General features: G+C 41.6%; 1 protein-coding gene across 1 annotated transcript in view; it reads left to right on the top strand.

Annotated features, from left to right (window-relative positions):
• GMPR (guanosine monophosphate reductase) overlaps window positions 1-19,912 on the top strand; it is a 53,082-nt gene that overhangs the window by 17,771 nt on the left and 15,399 nt on the right. Inside the window, exons 4-5 of the mRNA XM_007539271.3 lie at window positions 1,565-1,738; window positions 16,933-17,014. Of these exons, the coding sequence (XP_007539333.1) occupies window positions 1,565-1,738; window positions 16,933-17,014 (256 nt within the window). The remainder of the gene's footprint in view (window positions 1-1,564; window positions 1,739-16,932; window positions 17,015-19,912) is intronic.

Genomic DNA, 19,912 nt, shown 5'->3' with positions numbered 1-19,912 from the left:
CAGACAGAGTCCTGAGAGAGACTTGGGAGACACCTAAAGCAGTGGCCCCAAGCCTTCATTGTTGCCAGGAATGTGCTGAGAAGACATGTTCTCTACAGTATTCTGAAAACATAAAGTATTCACCTGCAAGGTATATCATTCTTTTCTCATGAAAGGTGAAGTGTTATATCATGAGAGCATGGAGCATACCTGCTCTTGTTTGAGCCTCTTCTCTCCCATTTCTCTTCTTTTCTTTCTGTTTGAGAGAGAGAGAGAGAGAGAACAAGAGGGATCACATCACTAGAGCTTTCTTTAATGCGTTAGGGGCTAGGTTTGAACCTGGGTCATGCACGTGGCCAAGCAGCATTGTATCCAAGGCCCTTTCTCATTTTTTCTCTCATGAAAATAAATACTTTATTTAAAAAAAAAAAAAGGAAAACACTGCAAAAAACCAGCCTCAAATTCCTTGTGTTAGACTTTAAGAAATGAAATGGAAAATTAAAAGATGGCAAATCTCTGGTGGAAGGGAATGAAGTGTGAGGGGGTGCTGGCCAGACTGTCAGTCTAAGTGAAAGCTGGTGTAAATGTAGTGTGTGTTACCTTTGTACTTACACTCAGTACCTGGGCTCTAGCTACGTTATTATGATTTGGGAGAATACTACAGGATATTAAGATATGTCCCTCATCTGTCACTTAACATTTAGAGAAATGACTTAAAATATAAATATTCCTGTAGCTGACTCTGGGAACAATCCCATGGCTGAGTTTCACTAAGATAGAAGTTACTAAAAACAAGTCTCTTCTCACAGTACAGATTCTTCGAGGAGGTTGATTAGAGGGCAGTAGGGGCCATGTGGTTGAGGAGCAGGTATCCTGGAGGAGGAGTGGAGACTTTGGACAGAAATAGATACAAGTGCAGCTGAGAAAGGTCATTTCCAGCTCCCCCCACCCTTATTTTGTACCCAGAGTACTTTGTTGCCTTTCCTTGTACAGGTTATGATGTGTATGTCCTATTGTGATAGTTGTGGGTTGTGAGTAAAATTGAAAATAGGAAGGAGTTTTGTCAGAGAAGTTTTAGTCGTCTTCCCCACCTCCCTGGTCTTCCCCAAGGGGGATTTCCAGAGGGATCATTATAGCCTTGCTGAGAAGATGCCTGGCTTGATAGCCAACTCTTATTCTTCCTGCCTTTCCCTTCCTCTAGAAAGAAGTTAGATCATCAACTTCATGCTTTGGAGTTCCACATTTGGAGAAATTAAACAAAAGCTAAGGATGTAGTTTCCTAAATATTTAAGAATCTGTCTATTGGAAAGAGTCTTTTATCTGAGTTTCAAGGTTATCTGCCGTTTCATGGTGGGAATACCCAATAGAGTTCAAATTTAGATAGCTTAATGCATGAGTCCCCTTACCTCTTCTACTGGGTATTTCCTGAGCAGGTTCCATATATGTTTCTTGATCAGGGTAAAAACATCAGAGGGTCAGTGTCCTGTCTCCACCATAGGCAAAGAGGTAGAAGTAGGCCTTGACTTTTGGTTTTTATTTGTTAACACACTGCTCCTATCTGTGCCTCTTTGTTTATTTGGTACAGCATATTGCTGTGAGTTCAGGCAGCGGGAAGAATGATCTGGAGAAGATGAGCAGTATCCTGAAAGCTGTCCCACAGGTTAAGTTTATCTGCCTGGATGTGGCCAATGGATATTCAGAACACTTTGTGGAGTTTGTGAAACTTGTCCGTGCCAAGTTTCCAGAGCACACCATCATGGTAGGTATGGTGGGGCATTCATGAAATGGAGAGGCAAAAACAAAACAAACAGGCAAACAACAACAACAACAAAATAGTTGTTCAGTGTGTCTGGGCACTGTATTATCTTTAATGGGGAGAGGCTTCTGATCCAAATAATACTTGAGAATCTTTGGAAAAAGGACAGTCAGAACCCCATGGAAGATCTAAAAATGGTCTCCTCTATAAAAAAATTAAAACCAGGCGTAAACCATAGGGTTTTGGCTCTTGATCTCTGCTACATATCATCAAATGTATTTTGTTTAAAAATTACATTCTGTTCATTATTTTATTTTTTAATTTATGTGTTCATTTATTTTTGGATAGAGACAGGGAAGGGAGAGATAAAGATAGATACATCTGTTTCAGACCTCATGAATCCTCCTTCCACCCACGCCCACCCCCCCCACCCCCAGCAGATGGGACCGGGAACTTGAATCTGGAACCTTGAGCATTATAATGTCTGTGCTCTATGAGGTGTGTTACCATGTGGCCCATACCTGTCCTTTTAAATAGACCTTCATTGTTTCTTAATAGAGGAATCATTAAAAAGAATTAAAATGTACAAGCAGATTAGTGTTTAACATTTATGCCATCTGTACCCCACTCTGACTTGATGTACTCTAAGAGTTAAAAATTCACAATAAGACTATTTCACAGTGTTCATTTTTAGTCAAACATTGACTAAGGTAATAGTCAGTCATTCTTTGCAAATCAGTTCATGTGTTGTTTTATGTAGGACCTTTACTTCTTGCTTTCACTGTTCTCTTTCAAACCTTCACTATATATTTTTTTGTATTTATTTTCCCTTTTGTTGCCCTTGTTTATATATATATTTAGTTGCCCTTTTGTTGCCCTCATTTTTTTTATTGTCGTTGTAGTTATTGTTGTCATTGTTACATAGGACAGAGATAAATGAATAGAGATAGCGAATACAGAGAGGGGGAAAGAAAGATAGACACCTGCAGACCTGCTTCACCACCTGTGAAGTGACTCCCTTACAGGTGGGGAGCCGGAGCTCGAACCAGGATGCTTATGCCGGTCCTTGCGCTTTGCACCACCTGCACTTAACCCATTGTGCTACTGCCCGACTCCCAAACCTTCACTATTTAAAAAACCAATTTAGTATTGCCAGGAAAGGTGGATTTACAGAATAAGGAAGTAGAAACTCTGTGGCAAATTTGGTCTTTTTAAAAATCTGTAGTGTAATTATGTGTGTCTTTGCTGATCTTAATTATCATGCAATTATAGATTCTCCGCTAGATAATTTACATAGTCCTCTTCTTGAATTTTGAGATTTATTTTTTCTCACATTGCATCATTGTAAAGAAACTGGGAGACAGAAATTATTTCTGTTCATAGATTAAATTTCTAAAGTATTTCCAATAATTTAAAGAATATTTTATTTGATTTTAATGAGAGAGAAAGGTAGCGATAAAGATAAATTGATAGAGAAATCAGAGTACTGCTTAGCTCTGGTTTATGGTAGTTTTTGTGATTGAAGCTGGGTTCCCAGAGCCTTAGGCATAAAAGTCTTTTTTGCATAATGTTATGCTGAAGTTTTTCCAAAAATTTTAAAGGTAAATATGTTTATACTTTCTAATCATATAAGTAGAAAAGATCAAGAATTGTCTCAGGGTTAACCAGCTCAGAACTTGGGTGGAAAAACTAAGAGTGCCACCCTCCAGTACATTTTCTTATAGCAGTGGTAATGTTTATCAAGTAGGTATTGTGTTTCAGGAGATTTATATTGGTTCTTTCTCTTTATAACAACACTTAAGTTCTGATTTGTTCTTATACTTTGGGTTTTTCACAGTGTCACCCCAACATTGGGTGGCAAAGCTGGGGCTTTGAAACCAGGCTGACCTGAATAGGAAGTTCAAGCTCTGCCTGTCCTTATTAGTTTTAATGCTAAGCTCCATTCTTTCTCGAGGTGGTAGGTGTGTGACTAATTCCTTGCTTCTCAGTTCTTTTGTCCTGTATAAGCACTTTATAATTTGTGTGTGTGTGTGTCTGTGTGTGTGTACTCATTAATAAGATCACCTAACTCCAGTACATTTATATCATCCAAAGAAGAAACCCTGTACCTGTTAACATTTTTTCTCCAATTCCTGGTAACCATTAAGCTCTTTCTTTTTTTTTTTTTTTTTAATTTTTTATTTAAGAAAGGATTAGTGAACAAAAGCATAAGGTAGGAGGGGTACAACTCCACACAATTCCCAACACCCAATCCCCATAACCCACCCCCTCCCCTGATAGCTTTCCCATTCTCTATCCCTCTGGGAGCATGGACTCAGGGTCGTTGAGGGATGCAGAAGGTAGAAGGTCTGGCTTCTGTAATTGCTTCCCCGCTGAACATGGGCGTTGACTGGTCGGTCCATACCCCCAGTCTGCCTCTCTCTTTCCCTAGTAGGGTGTGACTCTGGGGAAGCTGAGCTCCAGGACACATTGGTGGGGTCTTCAATCCAGGGAAGCCTAGCCAGCATCCTGGTGGCATCTGGAACCTGGTGATTGAAAAGAGAGTTAACATATGAAGCCAAACAATTTGTTGAGCAATCATGGGTCCCAAGCTTGGAATAGTGGAGAGGAAGTGTTAGGGAGGTACTCACTGCAAACTCTAGTGTAGTCCTGCTTTCAGGTATATATTTTGCAGTAGTTTATGGATACGTGTGCACATAAGCTCTCTCTCACAGAAACTGGTGTATATATAGGTTATGGGACTTTGTTGGAAAGTGAACTACCTGAGATGAAATTAGAGTGTACTATTAAAGGAAAGGTCTCACCCGAGTAATGAAGCTGAAGGGTTGTCATTCCACACGTGAAGTCTCTGGATACATTCTGGGGTGAAGCATGTTGAGGTAGCAATCGTTGCTTTGGTTAGTTTGTGATCGGCAGATGCAATGTTGTTTGGTTTGGATTGGGAGATGCATACGGGAAAGTGGGCCCTATCCAAGGGTTCCAGGACTGGGGGAAGTAGGGGCTCTATAGTGAAGATGTGAGGTTCCTGCTGTCTTAGGGTTCAAAAAGACAATCGATAGTTAATATTATCATCACATTATTTGTTAATTGGGTTAACTTTGAAAAGTCCCTTTGTTATGGTTTGCTGGACAGTACCCAGTATCTTGTATATAGCTGTGCTATTGGAAGCTTCTAATCTACTTGGTCTAGGCTTTTGAGAGAGTCCGCATATCAAATACATAGCCTATATATTAAAAAGATTCAGTTTGTCTTTTGAGAAACTTTGAGACATACAATTGATTTCCCCTTCTCATATTAATTAACTACTGATTTATATGTCTACATTTTGCTAGGAGTGTACATAAACACCATTCCCACCACCAAAGGACTGTGACCCATCCCTCCCGCCCACTTCCACCCCCCACTGGCCCAGGAAGCTACATGCCTACCCCTCACCACTGGGTTTTTACTTTGGTGCCCTACTTACAATTTGATCAGGTCCTGCTTTTAGTTTCCCTTTCAGATCTTCTTAGTTAGCTTCTGTTGATGAGTGGGATCATCCCATACTCATCTTTATCTTTCTGACTTAATTCACTTAACATAATTCCTTCTAGCTCTGTCCAAGATGGGTCAGAGAAGGTGGGTTCATTGTTCTTGATAGCTGCATAGTATTCCATTGTGTATATATACCACAGCTTTCTCAGCCACTCATCTGTTGTTGGGCACCTGGGTTGCTTCCAGGTTTTAGCTATTATGAATTGTGCTGCTATGAACATAGGAGTACACACCTCTTTTTGGTTGGGTGTTATGGAGTCCTTGGGGTATAACCCCAGGAGAGGAATTATTGGGTCATATGGAAGGTCCATGTCTAGCCTTCTGAGAGTTTTCCAGACTGCTCTCCACAGAGGCTGTACCAATTTACATTCCCACCAGCAATGTAAAAGGGTTCCTCTGTCCCCACATCCTCTCCAGCATTTGTTGCTGCTGTCCTTTTTGATGTATGCCATTCTTACAGGAGTGAGGTGGTATCTTAGTGTTGTCTTGATTTGCATTTCTCTGATAATCAGTGACCTAGAGCAGTTTTTCATATGTTTGTTAGCCTTTTGGATCTCCTCTGTGGTGAATGTTTTGTTCATTTCCTCTGCCCATTTTTGGATGGGGTCATTTGCTTTTTTGCGGCTAAGTTTGCTGAGCTCTTTATATATTTTGGTGATTAGTTTCTTGTCTGATGTCTGGCATGTGAAGATCTTCTCCCATTCTGTGAGGGGTCTCTCTGTTTGTTTAATAGTTTCTTTGGATGTGCAGAAGCTTTTCAATTTGATGTAGTCCCATTGGTTTGTTTCTGCTTTGGTCTTCCTTGCAATTGGGTTTGATTCATCAAAGATGTCCTTGAGGTGTATGTGGGAAAGTGTTTTACCAATGTTTTCCTCTAAGTATTTGATTGTTTCTGGTCTGACATCTAGGTCTTTGATCCATTTGGAGTTGATTTTTGTTTCTGGTGAGATAAAGTGGTTCAATTTCATTCTTCTGCATGTTTCAACCCAGTTTTCCCAGCACCATTTATTGAAGAGAGCCTCCTTTTTCCATTTAATCCTTTGGGCCCCCTTATCAAAGATTAGATGCCCATAGGTGTTGGAACCATTAAGCTCTTTCTTCCTTCCTTCCTTCCTTCCTTCCTTCCTTCCTTCCTTCCTTCCTTCCTTCCCTTCTTCCTTCCTTCCTTCCTTCCTTCCTTCCCTTCTTTCTTCCTTCCTTTCTTCTTTCCTTCCTTCCTTCCTTCCTCCCTCCCTTCCTCCCCTTTTTAGTGATTTAATATTGATTTACAAAATTATAAGATAATAGGAGCATAATTCCAAACAGTTCCCACCACCAGAGTTCTGTGTCCCATCCCCCCCTCCAATCCATTAGAAACTGCAGTAGTTCTCCCAAGGTCACTGATATGGGCTGATTATATAACTATATACCTAACCATCTATATCTATATCTTTCTATCTATCTATATATGTATTTTCTCCCTATCTTTTTCCAACAATCCTACCTTCAATTCCCCTCTAGTTCATACCTTCACCTATTACTACTTCAAAATGTCTTTCCTCTTCTCTCTCAAGATAAGCAAAACTGATGTTTGACTTTCTCTGGTGCTTTCTAGATTTGCCTCCCTTTCATTAATGATATAACGACAAGATTCCTGATGACAAACCCTTTGGATTCTGGTGGAATGTGGGTACAGAGCCCTGTAGTTTATTTATCCTATTGTTTGCTCCTCTGGGAGTGTGGACCAAAATTCTTTATGGGGTGCAGAAGGTGGAAGGTCTGGCTTCAGTAATTGCTTTTCTGCTGGGCAAGGGTGTTTGCAGACCAGTCCATACCCCCAGCCTGTTTCTGTCTTTCTCTGGTGAGGTAGGACTCTGGAGAGGTGAGGTTCCAGGAAGCATTGACAAGGTCATCTGCCCAGGGAAGTCAGGATGGAATCATAACAGCATCTCCAACTTGGTGACTGAAACACAATAAGATGGAAAGTGGGACACAATGTTTAATAAACAGGAACCAGAAAGTAGGAATAGAGAAGATGAAAATAGGGACTTTAAGGTGGAAGGAAGCTAGAAAATCTATTTTAGGAATATTCCTAGGAGCCGATTAGTAATCCTTGCTGAGCTTAGTAGCTAACATAAGGGGGGACTAGAAATGTTGTCTGGAAAGATAGCCGTAGAGTTGGAGTGGGACTAGGACACAGGATTAGGGAAGACAGCTGCTCATAAACTTGAAGAAAAATAATATGGATGCAATTAACGGTCGACACAGTGCTCTAACCTAGGGTCCATATCTATTCATATTTAGCACTAGAGCCTGTACAAACTTCCGATCCCCTAGAAAACTGAGCTCACAGTCCATAGTCACAGATGGAACATTCTAGGCTTCACTCATTTCAGGACCAGTCTTCCTTGAGTGACAGAGTAGGATGATTCATAGTCTCCTTTTGGAGAGTGGGGCAGTCCCTGCCATTGCTAGTTCAGACTAAGGGTATGGTCCTGAAGAAACCCACAAAAAGGCTTATGATAACATTCTCAATGAATGTGACCAGTATGGTAGAGAGAAGAATCTATTAGAGGTCTAGGCCCATCATATCTATGGGAGAATCTAAGAATTCCCTATCTGGGACCCCAGATGATAGGATGGCCTAATTGTGGCCCAAAAGGCTGTAAAGTGACCCAGTCTCTTGTCCTTATCTAGTGTTGGCAGTCCCTTCTTTATCTGACAAGCTTAGACTTTCTCCCAGTTATTATAGTGTTGAGTGTTACAGTGTTGAATCCAAACCAGTATTAGGTTTATGGGATCTGGGCTTAAGTTAGGGTGGGAATAGACCTATGCTTCTTGGTTCTGAGGGGAGCATATTGGTTTTGTGACTTGAACGGGAGGGTGATAAAGTTATTCTGTCACAACTCTGTGATGCACATGTGTGTTAGGCGATCTTATTAATGAATACACATACACAGTGATTGATGCAAAGGTGTCTAGCTTTGAAACCTCTAACTGGCTATTCTGCCTCCAGCTTTCTCTTTTACTCCAGTTTTTAAATTTCTATTGAGATAACATTGCTTTACCTGACCGTATGACTTTTGTTATGTTTTAGCTCTTTAAAAAAATATATTTTTATTTTATATATCTTTATTTCCTCCAGGGCTATCACCACAGCTTGGTGCCTGCACAATGAATCTACTGCTCCCAGTGGCCTTCCCCCCCTTTTTTTTCTTTTTCTTTCTTTTATTTGATAAGATAGAGAGGCATAAAAGGTGGGGGTGGGGTGGGAGTAGGGGTGGTGCTCTGGGGAGGAATAAGGAGAAAGAGATATACCTATAGCACTGCTTTGCCATTCATTAAGCTTCCGCTCTCAGGATGGGAACCAGGGACTTGAAAAAGGACTAAATCTTCCCTCAGAACCAGGCCACTCTCATGTGGTGCCAGAGCTCACATACAAAACTGTATATTTTTGAGGTACAATTCCATTCTTTCTCTCAGTGTATGTTAACATATCATATTCACCACCCAAGTATCAATAACACTCCACTAAAGTCCATCTGTGGCATCTTTTCTCTTCAGATAAGCAAAAGGGGAAGCATGTGAAGAGGGAATACAAGACTGGAAGCCCAGGAGAGCAGTAGGCCCCATCCCTCCACTAGGACCTTGTATAAAGTCCTTAAGCAGCATTTGAAACTGGTTCTGTGGAACCAGTGCCAAAGATGGTAGACAATATGGCAGAGGTGTGTTGGTTGAAAGTAGGACCTTCTGGCATTTCTTTAGCAGAGTAGGAGATAAGGTGGCTCAGGGTTACTGTTGACATCGGTTTTTGTTGTTTTTGGTTTTTTTTTTTAACCAGAGCAGTATTCAGCTCTGGCTTATGGTAGTGCAGGGAATTGAACCTGGGATTTTGGAGCCTCAGGCATGAGAGTCTTTTTGCATAACCATTATGCTATCTACCCCTGCCCTGACTTTGCTTCTTATCTGTGATGGAAGATCCAGATCTTTCCAGTTCACCTCTACTTCAATTGTACTGAAAGTCCAAGAGACTAATAAGTCATAATTAAGGAATCCTTTAGTGCAGCTATATTGAGAAGCTCCTATTTCCACTTCAGACAAAAGAAAAACCTCTTCTTGTCATAGGTGATGTGTTTTTTTAATTGGTTGTACATCTGTTGATATATTCTTAGATGACTATTTAGTTGTGCCTTTCTTTGAACCTTATTGTAAGTGATAGTCCTACCAGTCTGTCTTTTTATCTGCTTTTGCTCAATAGGGCATTGAGATCCAGTCACATTGCTTTATGTAAGCTGTTCAGCTGTACATTGTTCCTGAGATTCATTTCTATTACTCACTTGCCCTCTTCCCTTCACTCTGTTTTCCTGCTGGTTATAACGTTATGAAAACCCCAATTTGATGCCTGTGAAGTTCAGGCTACATACTGAACTGAGTCACATTGGAGAAGCCACATATCTTCTGTGTCTTGTTAGGCAGACGAGGATAACAATGACTGGAGAATTATTGTAGGGATCTGATGGGCAATGTTTTCTAAACAGTGTAACAGTGTGGTGTTCACAAAGAGTTGTACAAAGAGAGAGTACTATTGAGGATAGGAGCCCTGAGTTGGAAAGCTGATGGAGAAGAATGGGTGTGGGGATGGAGTGTGACTTGTTTTTGTTTTAAGAAGTCTGAGGACACATGGACTACTTCTTTGCGAATGATAAATGATAGCAGAAGTCCAGTGGAGCCCAGAGTTTTCCATTGCCTGTTCCAGTCAGCTGTGAGTTTTGACCTGCCAAAAGCTGAGGCAAGCTGTCTGCTGTGTAGTCCAAAGTGCCTGTGTTTCAGCTTTTGGGACCAGTGGAGAGGGGGCAACACCTGAAGAAAGCAGGCTGTGAGGATAAGGGAATACAGACCCAGGGATTGCTAGGGGCATGAGACTGTGAGGTTGGCAGAGTTCCCCAGCCTCTGGGCAACCAATGACATTAAGTGGCTCTGTAACCCCCACTGACTGACCAAATGATGTGTTTTCATTGTTCCCATTGGTTTCCCCAGCAATGAGCAAGAGACTTTGGCAAAGGTAGGTGTTTATTCCCAAGCCATTCTTTGCCTGTACTGACCCTTAAAATCTGTGATTCATTTGGAAACTCCCAGTGCTTTTATACCCTCTGTTCTTGGGGAAGAGAATTTCTCTTAGGGCTTTCAAGGGCACTATGAGAATGCATTACCATTTGTGCAGTGTTTTGGTACTGAAATGTATATAACAAGGTGTTATGTGATATTATGGTCATTGTGATGCAGTGCAGAGAAGACACACAAAGAAAATGCTGCTGGTAGAGGCTAGAAGTGCCAGACCTCCATATCCGGAGTGAGAACTTGTCACTTCTGGTACCCAGAATGGACACTTTTTTTCACTGAAGGCAAGCCTTGCCATATGTGGGGAGAGAGAAAGCAGGCAATTTTAGAGAGCATCTCTGGCAAGAAAGGGTCCTGGAGAGGTTGCTAACTTTTAAAAGAGCATAATAAGCCCTTTGGCCATTTGCCTGGTAGCTTTCAGAGAGGAATGAATAATGGATTCCTGAGTACGTTGTTGGTACTGTGGGAAAAAGCACTTGAAGAGACTGGACACATTTCTTTCAATAATAACCCGTCTTTGATTGGAGTATTGTACCTACTTTCATTGAAGTGAAACTTAGTCTCTGAGAGATCATGAACCTTCTTAGGTTCATACATTCAGTTGGAGGTGGGCCTGGAATTCAAAGCCAGGGAGCCTTTCTCAGGGTCTGTGATGCCCTCCTCTTATACCCCCTTCCCACTCCCATAGTCAGCCCCCGCCTCACACACACACACACACACACACACACACACACACACACACACACACACACACCTGAGCTTATTGGGACTTGGGGGCTCTGTGTTGAACTGAGAACACGTTTTTTGATATAACCCTACAGATGTCTGTGACATCTAATCTGTCCAGATTAGAATGGAGGCCCAGCTTTGTGCCCTTTGGCTGACCCCCAGGTAGCCATGGCAGAACCTTGGTGTTCCTTACACAGCCTGTGGCCCGGTCACTTGCCCAAGTTATTTTTTTTTCTAACTGCCGCCAGAGATAATCACTGGGGCTCAGTGAGGAAAACAACACTCCCAGTGGCCATTTATTCAGTAAGTAAGACACAGACAAATTGAGAAGGGAGGGGGGATAGAGAAGGAAAAAGAGAGACCCCTGCAGCACTGCTTCAATGCTTGTGAAGTGGCCCCCCACAGGTGGGAACTGGGGGCTTGAGCATGTGCTAACATTCTTTGTGAATGTTAGCACATATGCTCCAACATATGTGCCACTACTCAACCCCTGCCCAAATTCATTTTCTAGCAGTTGTAGTCAAACACGTGGATTTGAGTGGCATGAAGACCTTCACTCCATACCGATTCCCAAGATGTTCCTTGTAGTTATCAGCCAGGGACAATCTTGCTCACAAAGCAGGTTTCACTGAAGTCCAAGGGGCTTGTTATGGCTGGCTAAGCAGTACCTCTCAGGCCAGGAATTCTCTGGATTTTCTGTTTCCTTCCTGCTTCTGGAGCTGGTATGAACTGAAAATATGAGTGAAAACTATGCAGGCTCTCAGAGATAACCCGAGAGTCACATAGGAAACTCGGTTTAATAGACCATGAAAGGTAGTTATGGTCTTGACAACTTTTTTTCTTTTTATTTCCTGGTGTCACAGGTAGGTAGAGGGACATATTTCATGTTGATGGGTTAAAGCATAGGCATTAATGTCCCATTACTTGATATTTAGATTCAGCATACTGTTGTCTACAGGCCACATCCAAAAGAGAGAGGCTGAAAGACTAGAGCGCTGCTCAGCATTGGCATATGTTGGTGTTGGGGACTGAATGTGGCACCTCAGAGTCTTAGGCATGAAAAGTCTTTGGCATAACCATTATGCTGTCTCCCCAGTCCTTTATTTCTCTAAGATTTTTTAAATTTACATTATATGTAAAAGTTTCACTTGTGAGTGAGAGAAGCCAGAACACTATACTCTTGACACACTTGGGAGCAGGGATCAAAATTGGAACCTCAGGAGTGCTAGTACTGCATTCTATCAACTAACCCATTTCCCAGCTACTCATTGTCTTGTCACTCTATAGAAAGGATTTTTTTTTTTCTTGGCAGTGGACCTCAGAAGAGTAATGCATAGAATTCTAGCTTTTTCTCCTCCTTTCTCTGTATATTGGGATCAGAGATTACACCGTGTTTCTATGTGAATATGAACAGTTAGCATTTACCAACATGTATCTATCTACTTTCTCTTGTTTAAAACATTCTTTTAAAAATTGGGTTATAGAAGGTCAGCAAAGGGTGGGTTTGAGATGTTGGGTGGGTTAAGTGGGTATTTTTGACAATATGGCTTCTCCTTTGTCATGTTTAATTATAATGTTTAATATACATCCTTGCAGTTTTAAGATGACACTTTTAAAAATTATCTCCTAATGATGACTTGAGCCCAGCCAGTTGATGGGAGAATCAACAGGACCTGTAGGATCTTATTTGGAATTGTAATTTTGTTCCTGTTTATTTTTAAGTTTTCTTTTTGTTTGTTTTCACTGGAAAAGAAAAGATGATGCTCAATTTTAAATGTTAAAGATGTACAAGTTGCTTTGTTACAATAAAACTAAATGTATACACACACACACACACACACACACACGAAGAGCTAGTATAAACTAGGCAGAGAAGTTGGTACTTAATGATGCAGAGTTTCAGACTGGGAAAATGAGAAAGTTCTATCGATGGATAGTATGATGCTTGCTCAAATATGTGGATGTACTTAAGTGCCACTGAACCATACACTTTAAATGATAAACAAAAAGTTACCATTTAAAAAATGATACATTTTATGTAGAGCGAAAATCTTTGAAAGAAGGGAAATAATGTATCTGTATTGTAATTTTTGCCACTGTTGTATGGAAAGACTAGTATTTACTGAGTACTGTCTGAGAGGCGGTCACTATGCTAATAACTTAATAGAAGATTCTTTGTACACTTCAAAGATAATAACGAGAGGGCATGACTATGTTCAACTGATATCAGGATAAATTGAGACTTGTGTTAAAGTTATTTGTTTCAAATTACAAGGTTAAGTAGGAGGTCCAACAATTGACCCTGGATATTTCTGAACTAATTTTGCTATAGATGTGCAGATGTAAAAAAAGCTGAAAAGTTTTGGCTCTTGCCTAGAGGACTTTTTCAAGTGGTACAAAAATACTTGAAACCTTGATTTGTTGAACTTTTTTCTCCATCTTTTCCTTGAATGGTCACACCTTGCTTTGCCATAGAGAAACAGTTCTTGCCTTCTGAGCTGGCAGAGTCTAAAGTCTTGGCCTCACCTCGTTCAAGAGAGGGGAACCCAGCAGAATCTCCACTTGCCTACGCCAGTGACCAGAAAGGGACAAAGTTACATTATCTGGTGGCTTTCAAAGAAATGATGGGACATGCACTGCTCTAGTGAATGAGTCATTCGTGCCACTTGGTGCAGTCTGACAATCTAGTATCCACTCTACACAGAAGGTGCTTCACGCCCAGATAAGCTGACTCCTTGTTAATCAGTCAGACCAGCACCCCTGTCCTCCATCCTAGGCTATGGGGGTTTTCTTAGAGCCTGAACACATACTTTCTGCCATTCTCATGTCTGATTTTATCTTTTCTTTTTCTCCTTTGCTTTGACCCTTATTGGTTTCAGGCTTAAATACAAAGCAGATAACTTTGTTTGCTTATTTTGGATAGAGTCAGAAAAACTGAGAGGAGAAAGAGGAGATAAGGAGAGAAAAGGACAGAGATGGAGACTGCCAGTACAAGCACAAAACAGAAAGATATCTGAGGGATCAGGTCCTTGTTGTTGCACACTTATAGAGCAAGCATGTTATAGTATGCAAAGATCTGGGTTCAAGCCCCTAGGCCCACATGCCCCTAAACCCTCTCCCTTCCCCCTGCCCACACACACACACACAAACAGCGGGAACTGGGGCTTGAACTGAATCTTTGCACATGGTAACATATTTGCTTTACAGGTTCACTAAGGCCCTCCTCCTCCTGCTCTTCCTCCTCTTTCTTTTCCTCCTCTTCCTCCTCCTCTGCCTCTTCTTTTTTGCCTTCCTTCTCCTTCATAAAGACAAAGAGAGAGTTAAAATAAAACCATAGCACTAATGTGAAGCTATAAGTAGTAGTTCACTGGTATTAGTTTAAGCTTAGTTATTAGACAGGCTGGACATATTCCTTGTTTTTACTGACCAGTTCAGTTTTCCTTCAGTAATGTATTCATATCATCTGACAGTTGTTTAGTGATGTTAGCTCTTTTTTTTTTTTTTTGCTGATTTAGAATATTAATAATGTTAGCATTAGTAACTCCCATAATTGTGCCTATTTTTCTCCATCAGATTGTTTGCCTCTGAATTCTGTTGATGGTAGGAATATGTGTTTATGTGTACACACGTTTTATTTTTTCAAGTGGCAGATCCAATTTTGTAGTTTCCCTCAAAGTTTTAAACTTACTGATAAGGATTCAAGATTTTCTTCTAAATTGGGGAGGATACAAGTTTTATTTTGATTCTTTAATCTCCATGAAGTTCATTTTGGTGAAAAGTCCATGTGATCACTTATATCTTGTTTCCAAAAGATTCCTTTCCTGAGCACGGCCTACAGAAATATCATTCCTTCCTTTACTGATATATAATATTGCTTTTTATCATGTACTATATTATTTTAAGTTTTTTTTTATTGTTGTAGTTATTATTGTTGTTGTCGTTGTTGGATAGGACAGAGAGAAATGGAGAGAGGAGGGGAAGACAGAGAGGAGGAGAGAAAGATAGACACCTGCAGACCTGCTTCACCGCCTGTGAAGCGACTCCCCTGCAGGTGGGGAGCCGGGATTCGAACCGGGATCCTTATGCCGGTCCTTGTGCTTTGCGCCACCTGCGCTTAACCCGCTGCGCTACAGCCCGACTCCCTATTTTAAGTTTTAATCTTTTGCCTGGACCATCTGTTAATTTTCACTGTCAGATGCTGTTTGACATAAAGGAGTCCTTCTGTTTACCTTTTCTACAAAATTAATGGTTACTTTGTCTAGGATAAAAAAAAAATGTGGGGTAGTAATAGATGTAGGTATAGAAAGGAAATGAAGGAAGGATCATAGAAAAAAATGGGGAAAAAAACCCCAAAACTGTATAGATAGATAGATATAGATATAAAGTTAACCCATGTTTGTGAGCTTGGGAGAACTTTTGTAGTTTCTTCTGGAGGAGGAGGGGACACAGAACTCAGGTGGTGGGAACAGTGTGGAATTAGATCCCTACTTTATAATTTTGTAAATCACTAATAAAAAAGGAAAAAATTCTGGAAATCTGTTCATTGAAGGGAACTGGAGTTTTAATGCTACATGAATAAGGAAATAAAGTAGGATTCAAAGGGATGCATTTCTCAAAGTAATATTGCATATTTGTGAAAATACAGTCAGACATCTTGCCAGTTACCCTATGTAGCAGATAATCTACAAGGCAGTGAGTTGTAATAAAAGGGCTATTTTTACACTCCCATATTCCTGCAGTAGAAAGATTTGTATTGTTTACAAACCAAATGTAGGTCATTAGCTTCTACCATATCTAGGCTTATATGTTTATTCTCAAGGTCACAGATTCAAATCCTGAGCTGAAGCATGCTCAGTGCAGTTGGTCCATAAGGGCTCATCTGCCCTTTCTTAATGGGGGGGGGGGGTGGAGATGGGGTGAAAGTCCTAATATGGGACATGCAAGTACTGTTCCAACTGTGAAATGACCAGTAGTTTCCCAATCTTGGGCTCCTAGGGTTCACTGATAGCCTTCAGGGGAATAAATTTGTGAGATATTTTTATGCCCAACATGAAGATTTTAATCAGTGTAAGATAATTATGCTAATTTTACATATCAGGGTTCTCCATAAGAATTTGTTGTGCCATTCACTGAGATGTACATAAAGCCCTGGCATAAGTCTTATATCTCTTTCTTTTTCAATGTTTTTTTAAATTTATTTTTATGAGAGAAAGAAGGAGTGAGTGACCTGAGTGCTGCTCAGTTTTGACATATCCAGTGCTGGGGATTTAAGCTAGGGCAACAGGCTTGCAAGTCCTGTGCTCTCCCATGGAGATATCTCCCTATTCTGGCCTCTGGTTGTTCTAAGATCATGTAGGTCTCTATCTTGTCATTCTATTGGCTCACTCGCCAGTGTCATTTTCAGTAAGAAGCAAACAAGGATAAAACTCTGGCCCACCAATTTCAAACATTATTGTTATTGTTTTATATTGTAGAACCAGGTTACCATGCACACATGATTTTACTACTCCCAGTCACCCTTTTCATTCATATAAAGAGATAGAAAGACAGAGAGAGGGAGAGACACCACAGCACTGAATCTTTCTCTGGTGCCATAGAGTCTTCCATGTAGAGACTATGGACTGGACTGGAACCTGGCCTTGAATGTGGGTCCCATGCATGATAGTGCAGGCACCCTATCCAATGAGCTGTCTCTCAGGTCTGAATTTTAAACTTCTATAAACTTGGGAACTGGGTCAGTGTGGTCCCCTATCTCAGATAGATTGACTTACTGATTGATGTTCAGGTGTGGAATTCCCTCACTATCATGATCACACGTCATGTTCTCTCTTCATCAGGCAGGGAATGTGGTGACAGGAGAGATGGTAGAAGAGCTGATTCTTTCTGGAGCAGATATAATCAAAGTGGGCGTTGGACCAGGTGAGACTTGCCAGGACACAGCAGAGGGTGCATGTGGGAGGAAGGGGCCTGGGGAAGAAAGAGGGGCTCCCGGTTCGAGCCCCCGGCTCCCCACCTGCAGCGGGGGTGTCACTTCACAGGCGGTGAAGCAGGTCTATCTTTCTCTCCTCTCTTTCTTCCCCTCCTCTCTCGATTTCTCTGTGTCCTATCCAACAACAACAACAACAGCAATAGCAATAATACCAACAACAAGGGCAACAAAAATGAAAAAAAAAATGGCCTCCAGGAGCAGTGGATTTGTAGTGCAGGCACCAAGCCCCAGCGATAACCCTAGAGGCATAAAAAGAAAAAAGAAAGAAAGAAAAGGAAGAAAGAAGGAAAGAAAAGGAAGAAAGAAAGGAAGGAAGGAAGAAAAAGAAAGAAAGAAATTACTGAGAAGTAAAAATCCATGTTGTCCTGAGCCTTGGTACAGTTGCCAACATGGAGGGAACAGTAGTAATAAGAGAGCCACATCAGGAAAACAGCCCTCTGGGCACATGAATATACCTCAGCTTTTAACATCCAAGGTGATTTTCCAAATTGAGTTCTTTCTATTGCCGCTTACCTAAGCCAATGAGTGACATGATCTGAGTAAGAGGAAAGGCACCTCTGTTCTTTATCAAATGTCTACAATTAGAGAAAAGTTGAAAAAAGGATAAGGCGTGGTTTTTGATGACAAGGAGCCCCACCCACCACCTACCCACACATGCATGTAGATAGATAGATGGGACTCTTAATGGGATAGACTCATAATAAATTTTTCTTTCCCCAAAGTGCGTGCCATTTACTGATTACTTGTTTGATCAGACATTTGTGTGAGTTTTCTGGCTGCCGTTGTGCCAACTGAATGCTGTACAGGACGTAAAGTGTGTGAGCAATCTGCTTGGCCCTCAGAGCTGCTTCTGATGATATCTTGCATTCCCTTCCTGCATAGTCTCTCTGTATGTATGCTCTCTTACCCCAGAAGATTGATTGCCTTTTTTTCTGTCATTTGTATTTAGAACTGATAAGACTAAGAAAGAAAATACAAGCTTCCTTTGAGCCTAATATATTGGATTCATGTCATTAAATTCATCAGAGAAGATACTTAAATTTCACTAATCATCTAGAGTGAAAGTACTGGTTATTGTCTTGTTGAATGATACTGTTAAAAATCACGCTATTATTGAGCCACTCACAGGAACTGGCTCAAAGCATTAAAACTGGGTGCCCTTTCCTTTGTACCTGGGAGAAAATATGTCCCATTCTGACCTTTCAGCCTAAGGGTTAATTGAGATTTCTCCCATGCCTTGTTTGGAACTTCTTCCATTTTTTTTTTTTTTTTCTGAGTAGGGCAGCTGACCTAAGTTTTGTGGGTCCCTCATGCATGCAGAGTTGCAGCCCCTGACTCATTTTTAAAGTGTAGCTCTTGAGAGGGAGAAGAGAAAACCAGTTCTGAACCAGAGATGCTAACACTCCAGCTCTACCTTGCAAAGTGTGTGTGTGGTTGCTGCAATTCAGCAGAGAGAGCCTGGGGTGGAGAAGGGCAGACACTTATGGCTTTGGGATGGTATACATGTCATAAGAGGGATTCTGTCCTGTGCTGTGTGCAGGAAGGTGGGATTCCCCTTGACCTTGTGACTTCCCTGCTGAAACTAGATCTGGACGTGTGGGTACAGTCTTGTGTGGTCCTAGTCATACAGACCCCTGGGATAAGTCTATGGGAAGCTGAGGGTAGGAGGTAGTTGGCCAATTTGGAGTAGAGGTGGGTTCAGAGCCTCTCACCACCACCCCCCACCAGAACCACAGGCTGGCAGGAAGTGGAGGAGTTTTACACAGACTGCAGGGCACTCCATAATTGACACCATGGGACATGCAGGAATAGCTGAATTAAGAGCAAAGCTGTGGAGACTGGGATGTGGGTGACTCATTCATTCTTCACTTCACACATTCTTCCAGTAACTATTTATAGAGCCTTATTATGTGTGTGGCTTCATTCTCAGCATTGGGTCAACAGCAGTGAATACCCATGGAACTCACCATCCAGCAGAGAAAACAGATCCTGTGTTCATCCACAAATAATTATTTGAGTGCCTGTCTTTGAAATGAGCATGGTGGTAAACAGCCTCCCTGAGAGGCAGTGACATTTCAGATGAAGCCTGAAAGATGAGAAGTGGTTGGCAAAGCCAGGGGGTGGTACGGGGTGGTGGTGGGGGGGGGGGACAGTGTTCAGTCAGAGAGAACATCATGTACAGAGACTCCCTAAGGTGGGAAGAAGCTCACTCTGCTGGAGGAACTGAAAGGTCAGCATGGCTGGAGCAGGACCAGAGGGGAGGGAGAGAATAGAAGGTAGAACAGGAAGGTCATAGGTAGGCAAAGGGGGCTTGATCAAGGTGTGGGTGGGCTCTGGTGAGCAAGGATGTTCACATACCTGGAGGGCAGAGAAGAATTGACACTGGGGACCTGTGCTAGAGCTACCTGAGTCCTCGGCATGTCTTGGCCTGGCCTTATCTGGGAATCTGTGCAGGAGGACAAGCAGGACAGGGTGGGCTGTGGCAAAGGTAAGGCAGAAGTCAGGAGATGGGTAGAAGGAATCAAGGAGGCTGGTGTGAGTCCTGACTTTAGAGCCCAGATTGAGTGGAGACTCTGGATGGCATGGGAGTATCAGACAGGGATCATGCATAAGTGATCTTGTTGGGAACTAGTGTTTATTAGGGAGAGTTAAGTGGATGCAAGCATGCAGGGGCATAGCTGGTGCCAACTTCATTTTCTTGAGGCCATGCCCTGGGTCATGCAGTTTGCTTCATTTATCCTCTTTATACTATTCCACAACCCTATGAAGACAGTATTTTTATTCCTATTTAGTAATGAGACTAACAGAGGTTAACACTTGGACAAGTG

Source organism: Erinaceus europaeus, chromosome 4, assembly GCF_950295315.1.
Source record: "Erinaceus europaeus chromosome 4, mEriEur2.1, whole genome shotgun sequence".
In the NCBI taxonomy this organism is placed as follows: domain Eukaryota; kingdom Metazoa; phylum Chordata; class Mammalia; order Eulipotyphla; family Erinaceidae; genus Erinaceus; species Erinaceus europaeus.
This window is presented reverse-complemented; position numbering and strand designations above follow the sequence as displayed.